The sequence below is a fragment of the Pogona vitticeps genome, chromosome 7, assembly GCF_051106095.1.
Source record: "Pogona vitticeps strain Pit_001003342236 chromosome 7, PviZW2.1, whole genome shotgun sequence".
In the NCBI taxonomy this organism is placed as follows: domain Eukaryota; kingdom Metazoa; phylum Chordata; class Lepidosauria; order Squamata; family Agamidae; genus Pogona; species Pogona vitticeps.
The window spans coordinates 28,823,166-28,835,440 of NC_135789.1; the positions used below are offsets into that span (position 1 = coordinate 28,823,166).

At 43.3% G+C, this 12,275-nt stretch overlaps 1 protein-coding gene across 3 annotated transcripts in view; it reads left to right on the forward strand.

Annotated features, from left to right (window-relative positions):
* Positions 1-2,344: 2,344 nt before the first annotated feature.
* The window catches only part of HNF1B (HNF1 homeobox B), a 46,138-nt gene continuing 36,207 nt past the window's right edge, over positions 2,345-12,275 (forward strand). For 2 of the 3 annotated variants that reach the window (XM_072978495.2, XM_020786957.3), the window contains exon 1: positions 2,345-3,394. In XM_072978495.2, coding sequence (XP_072834596.2) covers positions 3,006-3,394 — 389 coding nt within the window. In that variant the 5' untranslated portion in view covers positions 2,345-3,005. The remainder of the gene's footprint in view (positions 3,395-12,275) is intronic. The other variant, XM_020786956.3, reaches the window with a different exon arrangement.

Sequence of the window (12,275 nt, forward strand, 5' to 3'; positions counted from 1 at the left end):
GTATTTCTTTGCTGGAAAAAATGGCCTTGGAAGCAGCCATATCCCTCAGTAACCTGACGTTTTAGTTCAGGCAGGTAAACAGACTTGAAGGGAACAGAAACTCGGTTGTGTTTGTCGTGGCTTTTAAATTCTCTCCCGTAATGGGAGGCCCGGGGGAGGATCCCATCCCACTCATATATATATATCCCCTAACAACGCTGTTTAATTCTTCTCTTCTGAGAATATGCTCAAACGAATTCTCCAGAATGAAAGCCATTCTATTTTTTAAAAATACAATCAGCAAAAGCATCTTGTAGTGCCTGAGAGATTTTGCCTGAAGTTCCACCCGACAGCAGCCTCACCTTTTCAGAGGCATCGTGTAAAACAGTTTTTTCTTACCTGAAATTTCAGATTTTTATTTGATCGTTCTTCAGATCACTTTGTGTGCACGCGAATGCACGCACGTCTTACACGGCTCCGCACTCAGTGAACCCTGTTGGATGCTGTTATGATGATCGGGGGGGGGGGGAATGAAGTAAGCCTATTGTGTAACTTTAAAAAAAAATCGAGTGCAACCAACTGAATGCACAGTATATTCAAAAGTTAATAACAATATGTTGAATTTACTTTTCAATAAGCATGGTAACGCTGAATTCTAGAATCTGCAAGGACTGGTATACAGTTCACTAAAAACTTTTAATGATTTGGTTGGAGGAGGCGGAGTTGGAATCGTTATTTACTTTGTCCTCCACAGCCTGACACAGCTGACTGCATTCTATAAGAGGTACTTCCCTCCCCTTCTAAAATAGGAACTGTCTTTTCATAAATGGGTTAAAGAATAAGTGGCGTTTTGGAAGAAACATATGACCAGTTGTATCAGGGATGCCTTTGAGTTAAAATGGGGGCTAGTTAGTTAATTCATCTAACTATTTAACCCATTAAAGCTTGTCCTTCTAGTTGCAAAATTTGATTTTTCATCGCCCGGCACAGAGCAGGAAATCTTTCCCAGCAATGTATGAGAAACAAACGACCCATTTAGATACTTGTGTTCTCCAGGTCCATAGATTAATTAATCATGACTTATTGTAAATAAGAAGAGTATAGGAGCGCTTGTCGCATCTTTTGGACACAGTGAAAGGGTAACTAAAAAAAAGGCAGTAACGAACTTTGAAACTTAAGGCATGATCCGTGTTAGGTTAAGCCGTTTTAAGGCTGTAGTCACAGGCGTGTTTACCTGGGAGGAAGTCTTATTGAGTACAGTAGGAATTCTGATGAAAAGCTTAGCGCTCCCTTGTGAAATCCCTTCCTCTGGATGTCTACTCAGGAGCAGGACCCAGTGAACCGTGGGAGAATTCTAAGTAAAACTGCACAACTTCAGGCAGCTAAATGACCTGGATCGTGCTCTTAAACATTGCTTTAAACAAAAGTCCAGATTTAAAATTGATCAACTTATGTTTATACAGTTCACATGGAAATTGAGCTCAATTCTTGGTTGCAAAATGGGAAAAGTCTGAGGCGGCACATTTGATGATCAGTTTTGTTTTGTTTGTGTGTATCAATGAGAACATTTTTATTTCAGTGTACAATGTGTATAGAAGGAAAGGTACAGTATCGCACTTCCTACCTTTTTCTAAAGTAGAAAGTAGTTTTAGATGGGGGGAAAAGGCATTTTAACTAAGTTAACAGTAAGAGCAGACATCTTACGTTTACCACAACTTCTGATTTTAAGATTGTGACTTAAATCCATGATGTAAACAAAAAACAGCACCTTGCTAAATAGGATTATGTGTTTTGGCGATATGAGCCATGGCTCAATTAAATGATAAATACTTCACTAGATCATTCCGCTCGTACTAGATATTACTGCCATCGTGAACATTTTAGGGTTGGGGGAGAATACAGATATCAAATAAAAGGGCTTTGCCCATTTTAAGTGATATGGGCTAGTGTTTTGGTGGCGTTCTCAAATTAGTTTTTTCCCCCCGAATTAGAACGGAGGAATTAGTTTGTAAAAAGGAATAGGGGAAAAAATACTAATCAAGAAGCAGACTCAAAAAATAATTAGAGTTCTTTTTGATGCATTTCCTCCTCTCAGGAAACCTGGTCCCTAATGAAATTTTAAAAAAATCAAGGACTTTTCACTCCAAAGTGAAATCGACCGGCTCTCAGGCTTTAGATGGACCCTTTCAAGGAAATGGATCCACCGACAGTATATTTAAAAAGTGCCCGGTTTTTAATCTCTCCACTCCCACCCCGCTTTCTCGCGGCAGGAAGTGAGGGTCGATCTGGCGAGAATCGACTTTAATCTGATCTTTAGAAGGAAAGAAAGAAACCTTTTGTAGATGGGCGCGTGTGTTTGGAGGGAATCCTTATCGGCTTCGCATCCTTGCCCCTTGATGTCCAGATTCTCACACACACACAAATGTCTAAAACCGATGTCTAAAACCGAGAGACTCTCGGCCGCCGGCGGGGATCTCTCCACAAACCTGGGCTTCCTAATCCAAAAGCGCTCTCTCGCTGTCTCAACAGGTTCAAAGTACAACAGAAGGCAAAAGATGAAGCGCGGGGGGGGGGGGGGGAAGAGAGAGAGAATCTGGCGATCCCTAGCCCCCCCCCTCCTCCTCCCGAGGTACGATTCCTTATGAGACCAGGCGGGGAGAGAGAGAGAGAGAACCCACACGTCTTGCCCCTTCCCCTCCTGGGTCCCCCCGCCCCTCTTGCCCCGTCATTTGCATGGGGCAAGAATGCCCCCGCCGGCCCACTTCATTTGCATATCTTATATTGCCTAATGGAGACGATCAAATGGGAGCAGAGGCCCGCCGAGGCATCCTCCTCCAGGGAGATTCGCCCAGGCTCTCCCGGGAGACGAGAACAGGTGTCAGGCGGGAACTTTTGTGGGGTTTGCAGTGCGGAGAAGGTGGATTTTGGGGAGGCGGCTGGGGGGCCCCCGCGTGTGCCTTTTTTTCCCCCTGCCCTCTCCTTTCCCCCTCGGTCCTTCCCCCCCACCCCCCATCACCTGGATTAAAATGGTGTCCAAACTGAGCGCGTTGCAACACGAACTTCTGGACGCGCTCCTCACCTCCGGAGTCACCAAAGAGGTCTTGATCCAAGCCCTGGAGGAACTGATGCCCAGCCCCGCCAACCCCAGCAGCACCAGCGTGGCCAGCGGCGGCGGCGGCGGCTATGGGGTCAAGCTGGAAAACTTGCAACTGTCGCCCAGCACCAGCGGCGGCGAGGCGGAGAGCAAACCGGTCTTCCACACGCTCACCAACGGGCACAGCAAGGGCAAGCTGTCCGGGGACGAAGGCTCGGACGACGGGGACGACTTCGACACCCCGCAGATCCTGCGGGAGCTGCAGGCCCTCAACACCGAGGAGGCGGTGGAGCAAAGGGCCGAAGTGGAGCGGATGATCAGGTAAGAGGAGGCGAGAAGGGAAACGTGGGGGGGGGGTGGCGGTGGGAAGTGCTGGGGCGAAGCTGCCCTTTCGGCGCAGGGCCCGCGGGCGCGGAAAGCTCAGATCAAAGGGGTGGAACGTTCGCGTGGAAGATTCGGGTAGGAAAGATGGAACGTTGGGATCAAAGGGATGGAATGCTCAGGTGGGAATGTTCCAAACCCGACCGAACGTTGCAAGCCTTGGCTTCCGCCTTCTCCTCCCGGCCTTTTTATGCTTGGCAGCTTAACCAAAAACGTTGTAACGACCTTATACTGTATTATTATCCAGAATCCAGTCTCTTAAAAAGTGTAGTTTCAAGCCTGTCTCTCTCCCAACTTTCCCCCTACACCCAGAGAGCCTTCTCACAGGCGACGACCATCAATCGATTCTGTCTGTCTGCGTTCGTTTACCCATACTTTTGTGGCCTCCCTGCCTTCTTAGACTCCCCTTATTTGCACTAAAATAAAAACAAAACCAATCAATCTGTCCCTCGGTCACACACCCACACAATCGACTTTTCCATTTTTAAAAATAATAATAATGGATTATAACCCAGGAAAGTTCACCGTAACATCAATCTGTTCCTCTGAAAGGTGGTTCCAAACTTTTGATTCAGTATTTTGTGTATGTGTGGGGCTCGTACCTGCTGATACGCTGTTACCTGTCTCAAAACAAAAGATTTGAAGTGGGCTCTCGTCCTCCCCCCCCCCCCCGCGTATTCACATGTATGGCGTTGATTGAAACAGTCTCCCCGAAGAATAGGATTCTTTCACTCTGGTTAATCTCGATTCCAAGGATCTTTCCTAGGGATTATGTCGGACTTTTTGGAAAGGAACATCCAGCGCCGTATTATCTGCATTTATTCCCTATGTTGAATGGAACTTACTGGTGGCAAGCCTGCTTTCAGGACTGCCATCCCAGTGAAGGGGGAGAAAAGCTGCCTCCCCCCCCCCCAATTTCCTAATACGTTCCTGCCCTTATGAGTTGTAAACATTGCCAGGATAAACGAAACACGACTGCAATTTTCTTAGTTATTTGCAGGATTTCAAGGGTTGCCCTTGAGGCAAGACGTCTGTGTGTAACACCTTGATTTAAAAAAATAAACAAACTATATTTCATGATTGTTAGGGGTTCAGTGCCATCCATCTTACCTAAGAGTAAGCTCCACTGAGCACAACGAAACTTACTTCTAAACCCTGTGCAGGATTTATCTGAAGGAGGGTTAAAAGAAACCCAAGAAGATAAATCTTCTGGACTGTTTTTTTATTTGCTTAGAATCCGACTTACCTACACGTCGCGTTTCCAGTTACTATTTTCTCCTGCCCTTTCTGTTCAAATGCGTATCAAAAACCGGCCCAGTGGAGAAAGAAAAAGAAGTGAGCGTCCAGACAGAAGAAGTATTATTTAATCCCGGGGTGGGTGGGTAGATGAGTTTGAATAACAAGGGGACGATTTTAATTCAGCGTTGATTGTTTAAAGGATGGCGTTTAGAAGTACGCCCGGAGTTCCATTTGTCGTATAGAAAGTGTGTACAGAATAGCAATCCCAACGTATAATATCTACAATAGAATGTTATATACGCACAGGGAAAGAGGGTACATGGTACTTCCAAGGTATATGCATTTTGTGTGGAAGATCAAATAAACATCTAATATAACCCGTCGGTGGAGTGACCCATACCTCTGTTCCTAACAAAACCTCAAAGATTTAGTAATTTGATCGGAAATTGACATCTCCACGTGCGCCCTCCCTTCAAACATAACCCCTATGAATAAAGACACCCTCCGCATTCAGTGGTGTATATCCTCGGCATGTTCTGACGTTACACGTGTGTAGATCACAGTTCCCATATTTTCTGAGAGAGCCAAAATAAATAAACCTTCGACGTAATCAACAGTGTATAATATTCTTAGGTTCTCTGTATGTTTCCCCACCCCCCACCCCAGCTAGACAACTCCCATATATCACCATGCAGATAAAAAGCCATCCTAATAAAAAGAATAATAATTAAGGCTCATTGTCTTCATAGAAAAGGCATTCGTTTGCAGAAAATTGGCTCTAATAATAATTAACTCCGAGTAAAACCCTTTCACTGCTAACTGAGATATTTTTCCTCTTTCCCTCAAAAAAAAATCTTTGGGGCTTTCAACCTGTCTTATTTTCTCTTCACTCCCCAACCCCCTGCTCTGAAATATTCTTTTATTAAACTAAGGGTATTTACTTAAATGTAATGCTCTCCACCCGCAAAGTCCACTTCGTGAAGTTGGTTACTTATTTATCCCTCGTAGTTTACAGGGTAGTGGTGTGTGTGTGGTTTTTTTTTTCTCCCTTTAGCAAAATATCAACTAAATAAACTCTGCTATTTATTAACTTACTACGCCTCAATTTAAAGAGGAGCTGGGAATTTATTCCTGGTTTAGCTGGGTTTCGCAGGGCAGCGGGAGAAGAAGGGCCGCTCAAAATGGCTCGCCGTCTAAAGGTACCCCCGAACACATTTATATTATTTGTAGGATTAATTCTGCTGGAGAATGGTGTCTGGATAGAAATTAAGAAGGATAGCCGAGTCTAAATAGGGCTTTTTAAAAAATGGCCCTCTCCTTTTAAATCAGACTCTTAACTGAAGAATTGTGATTTTTGTAACAGAAATGATTGAATTGAACGCATTTTTTTGGGGGGGGGGGAGAGAAACTCCGGTTTTTGATGAATTCAAATAGGGTTTACCCCAGCGAGGGTGGGGAGCTGTTTAGGATCGCGACCTGAGTTCTTAGGGCACTCTCGCAGCCCCATCCTACAATTCCGATCTCCTCGGAAGCCAAAGCCGACGGATTAATTCGGACGTTCCGCCAAGGAAAGGCAGAAAGTTCGAGGAACCTTCTTTCCGGGAACGAACGTGGCTCGGATTGTGGGATCAAGCGAGACGCCATCCTCTGCCCTCTTACTATGGGGGGGTCGAGAGGCAGAATGGAGGCTGCGCCTCTTTGGGGGGGGTGGAATTAAAGGTTTTGGAGAGCGCTTTATTCCTGCGAACGGGTTGATTTTCCTTGTTGCCCAGCCCTAAATCGGGGGATCGGGCCCATTGACTTCTATGGGATTTCAAGAAGGCCGATTCTATCCGTGTGTCTTCCCCTGCCCCTCGACTGCTAAATAATGAAACTAACGAATGCCCCCATAAACACTTAATATAGCCTTGCGATTTGTTCAGCGTCAGAGACAACGTTTTCCCCCCTTATTCTTATTTGAATTATTGTAAGCGAAAGTTACTCCAGAAGGTTGTAGTTCAAGGTGGTATGTGGGGCGCGCGGGCTTCCTTCCTTTAGGGCGTGTACGTTTTAAGGTGTGTTTCCCTCCAAACAGAAAGAGAGAAAGGTTTTGCATGAAGTTAGTGAGCATTGGTAGACTCACTTTTCTTTTAAAGTCTCAGTGATTTAAATCACATACGGATCCAAGTAATAGCTGCCCGGGGGAGGGAGGAGGCTGAATAATAATAATAATAATAATAATAATAATAATAATAATAATAATAATAATAATAATAATAATAATAATAATAATAATAATAATAATAATAATAATAATAATAATAATAATAATAATAATAATAATAGTGATTTTCCATCCGGGTTAAACCAGGACAAACTCATCACTTTGAACAGAGTGGCTCTGGACCTGAATTGTAAACCCTTTCAAACTTCCCACTGCAGGGTAATTTTATCAGTTCTGATAGTGGACACCCGAAGTCATCTGCCAACTCTCCTCCTCCCCACCTCTTGTCAATTTACACCGTTTCGTTAAACCGGCATATGGAGGAATTAACATGTATGCTATTTAGTCTTCATTGAGTTCAATGGGTTTACCTTTCAGGAAACTGGATGATATGGTTTTGGAAACCGGACCAAGGGTGGGACCCCCGAGGCACGCTTCCTTGGTAGGGAAGCGGCCTGTGGTTTCAGAGGGGCTTGCTTGTGAGTAAAGGCGCATAACATAATCGCTGTGGGTGCTGGAGAGACTGGAATCAGTCAATGTATGTTGACAGGCACTGAACTGCGAACGAGTTCCACTGAAAGCAGTGGGGCTTACTTCTGAGTAGGCCTATATAGGCTTGTGTCCATAACTGGGCTGCTTTTAGAGCCACTTTGGCCCTTTGTAATGTGGTCACAACCCATCAGTTCTAACAACTTACTGTATAGGGCGCCTGAAAGTATGGACCCAGACCAAACCAGTATCCAGCACAATCCTATACTGGCCGATTGAATTCCAGGAGATTTGATCCTAGTCCTGTGTTTGTGTTGTACAAGGTATAGGACTGCAGTTGCTACCATCCCAAAACAGGGAGGTAGACGAGACCTGTGTGTGCGTTATGAGTCACAACCCAAATTGGCTTTCAAGGTTTGTGAGAGATGTCAGGCATATTTTTAATAGGCCCATCTCTGCCAGTGAGTTTCCAAGAGGGGATTCGAACCCAGGTCACCTGAATCCTCCTCTGTCGCTCTACAGATCCGTGTTTTAAATTGCCACCTTCACCTATGGCCTTTTCTCATTTTTAGGCGTAACCCGCACCCTCTCAGCAATTACGCGGTTGCATTTAATGATAAGGGAAAAAAAATGTGTCCAAAAAAATGTGCCTCTGAACCTACACAGTGTATGTGGGCATTAAAACTAAAAAAACGCCTCTCCTTTCAAATGTATTTCTGTGTTTATAAAAGCAAGAAAATCTTTGCACATAGGCTAACAGAAAAATACAATCCAGAAGAAAAAAAATAGTGGGAAGGGGAGGGGGGAAAGCCACCCTGATTGAAACAGAAAAAAAAAGGGGTAGGGGGCAATGAAGAGGTCAACATTTAAAAGAACACAGTTAAAACAGCCAATCTTTTATTAAAAATCATTAAAAGCAAAATGGAGCCAGAATGTTTTCACTGCCCAGCTGCACACTGTTGGCAGTGAGGTTCATGTCCTTTCCTCTGGGGGACAAAAGGACATAGTTTCGTATATTTATTTCGTATTTCACAATGTGCTCATTATATGCAATACTCTATCTTTGGAAATGTTTGATCAAAAAGCCAAAGCTGGCCCATGTGTTTACATTTATTATAGAACCAGGTGGCTAGTATGTTTAAGTAGAACCTCCATTTTTAGACACACTATACCTCCGAAACCCATGCCTAGCAAAAGGAGAAAGAGAATGTTGGGCACTACAATCCCTGATGCGATAATAAGCCAGTGCTTATTGTTTAAGTAAATCTCTCTCTTTGCCTATCTGACCCCCCTCCCAATCTGATCACATTAGAAGATACCACACCATATAAACTTCCAGCACGTGGGACTTTTGGCTGGGCTTAATTTATTTCTATAAATCATCAACCGAATGAAACACGAGGGCTAGCAATTAAGGGAGAGAGAAAGAGAAAGAATAAGAAAAGGGGGTGTATTCACTGGCAGAGTTGTAAATCAAATCCAGTTTGTGTGTTGGTGTGAACTTGGTGAGTTGTGCATTGTACAGTGAGGAAGGAAAACCTCAGCAGAGATGCGGTCTCTTCTTTCTGCGCATAGCCTGAAACGAACAAAGAGAAACAGAGTAGAAATTGTGACCAGCCTGCTGGGAGGTTTTTCAAATATTTTGTTGGCCTGGCACCACTCAAAGAAACTTTTCCCAAAGCAAGGGAGGTCTTATTGACCCCGGATGCAACCTTATTCCTGGTGGGTAGTAAAAACAGGATGACCCATAACAGGGTTATGGATTTCATCCTATGATTTAGCCAGGGTGAGCTCAAGATATTTTGTTGTCAGGCTGGCTGCGGGACTTTGGATGTCATGATATTGTAATAATAATAATAATAATAATAATAATAATAATAATAATAATAATAATAATAATAATAATAATAATAATAATAATAATAATAATAATAATAATAATAATAATAATAATAGTGCTAACAGCGAATGTTGATTCTGCCAAGAAAAATATGAAACTGTGTCACACCTCATCTGCAAATGTCCAGAGATTGCAGAAACAGATTGCAGAGCTAGACATGATAGAGGGGCAAAGTTAGTACCCTGGTCATTATGCAAAAAATTATAAATTGCCAGCCTACAAAAAACCATGGGAACATCAGATAGAGCTACAAAACCCAGCAATATTAGGAATAGTATACATACTGCGCCAATATTTAAAAGATAGTTAGGTTTTTGGTTAAAACTTGTATCAGTTATATAATGAATGCTATTCATTGTTTTTATAATTTTGATTGACTGTGTCTGGTCTTTTTGAATACTAATAATCATACTGTATTTTAAAATTTGCGCCCCAAGCTTGAATGTGAAGTTAGGCAGGTTGCGTATGAGTTGAAAAGTGTGACAGCTGGTGAAGTCATGAATGAAGTGATCTTGAAAACGTGCCTACTCGAGGATGGCATAGAACAGACCTCCAACACAAAGGGGGCCCATCCACACTCATCTACCTAACTTCTTGCTTGATTTATCTTAGTTATCTTCAAGGAGACTCTTACTGTGATTTTAAAAAACCATGTTGAGATTTCATGCAGGCATTGCTATGTTTCAAAGTCATGTTTCCAGGTTTTGGATGCTAACCTGTGCGAAGGTGCTTAGGAAAAAACTTTGGGTTGCGTAGGTTCTACAGTAGTTGGGTCCTAAATCTAACTGTGACACCGCACCAGAGCAGACCCAGCAAATCAGTGGGGTTTACTTAAGTATTGACTTAAACATCCAGAGATGTTGTCAGTGGGACTGCTCTGCCCGTAATTGGATTTAAGACTCCGGTTTTTGCGAAGAGGTTTTCAGCTAGCTGAAGTCAACCTTCCAGTTTAGAAGCAGAATCATGGAAAGAAACGGATCCATGAAAGAAGAATTTCACCCAAAGAAAGGAAAGGCATTGCTGGTCTCTGTCATTGTCTGAGGCGCCCTTTGTTCAGAGCTGGCCCTGATGATTTTGCTTTCCGGAGCAAGCTAAAAAATGGTGCCCATTCATTCATCAAGGTGCATGGCAAGGAAAGCCGGTTGAAATCAGACCAAGACGTCAAGAAGAAAACCCATTGGTGTTTCTACCCATCCCTGGCAGTAGAAGTAGAACAATTCTTTGTAAAAGTAAAGAAATAATTATTTAGTAATCTTTCATGGTACTGGGTATTTTCTTCTTGAGACAGCTCCGTCATCCTGCATAGTAGCAGAGTGGAACAGTCTCTGATGAACAATAGTAAAACACGAAAGCCTCGTTATTACTTCATCCAGATGCTGGTACTCCATCAAGGACGGTGGCCCAGTGGTTGCTATAAAAAATAATCTTGGACCTTCTACCTTACATGACCCCCCCCACACACACACTATACCATAGGTTATGAAACCACAGTCACAACCTACTTACTTCAAAAGATACATCTGAAATGATCCTGGAGACAGCTGTCCACAGAGAACTTGCAGTGTGGCTTTTGGGAACATCTCCCTGCATGCCTTCTGTGGATCATAGCTCAACATCTGCAACCCTAGATGATGCAAAACAGATGTTGTCTGATGGTAGACACCACTTCATGCAGGTCAGGGCTGTGTTCTCTGTAGGAAACACAAGTCACAAGGGTGTGGGGAGAATTCTACCTCCTTTCTCGACATGGGATTATTCTGCTGTTGGCAGCTGGATGCAGGTTGCATGCCTTTGATTCCCTGGAAAAAGCATTGCATTGGAAAAGGTGGGAAATTCTACCTGGGGAATTATCGATGCTGTGATCAATTTAACAGAGGTGAACCTCGTCACTTGATGTTGGTGATGGTAATGCGTCCACTTGCAGGCAAAGGTTTGAAGGTAACCTTTTATGAACAGATTATTTGCAATTACAGTAATTTTTTTTTGCAGTATCTAAGTCATAACTAAGATACATTACGATTGTAATGCAATACTTATTTTGCTGTAATGGAGCTGTAATTTTTAAAGTTACTTCTAACTTTAAACTACTTATAGGGTGTGGTTTTGACCACAGGCCAGAGATCTGTAGCATAGCTGTTGTTTTTTTAAAGTAGTTTACTATAGCTATTCTATTCATTCTGGAATAACAAAATATGGAAAAGTTTTGGTTATTTTTGGACTATACCAGGTAGCATTATTAGCCTCTGCTGGGGAAGTTCTGGAGTTGTTTCTTGTAACAAGTTTCTTTTAACATAACTATAGCGGTCATTCTGTCAAGTATTGAGGTCCCCAACTGTTTGAGGTCAAGGTCATCACCTTGAAGCTAGCACGGAAACAGACAGGTATAAAGAACAGATATGGAGAGGATATTGCTCTACCTGGGCCTTCTTTCATGTACTGTATATTAAAGATGCACCCACCCCTTTCTCCACCCTTTCGCATTCGCTTATCCTCAGTTCATCCTAATTTCTTTCTGATGTTTTTAGCCATCTTGCTAGCCAGGCTTTGGGAAACTTGCAAGTTCTTCTTCCTGGCCTCTGTGAATGCACACAATTGGGTTGTTCTGCGCCTTCGTAGGACCTCTTGGAAGTTTCTGGAGCTTGAAGACATGCGACGTTCCTCCATGGAGCACATGCTCCACCTGCCAGAAGTCCCCTCAGTCCCTTCTTGCCACCACTTAGATTGGACCTATTTCAGAACGTTAGAGCGATCGTACTATTGTTGGGATTATTGATCCAACATCCAACACGCTCCTGTCCCAAACGTAAAAAGCTTACAAAACCTGCCTTAAAATGACGACTCCAAAGGCTCTGCTCTTATCTCTGGGAAAAATCTTTAAATCCACCTCCCATGGACGTCTCCAACTCCTGAACATCGTGAAATTCCTCGCCCGATATCGAGCCCGACGAATCCTTCACCTCGGCAAAAGGACCATTCGAAGTCGACTTTGA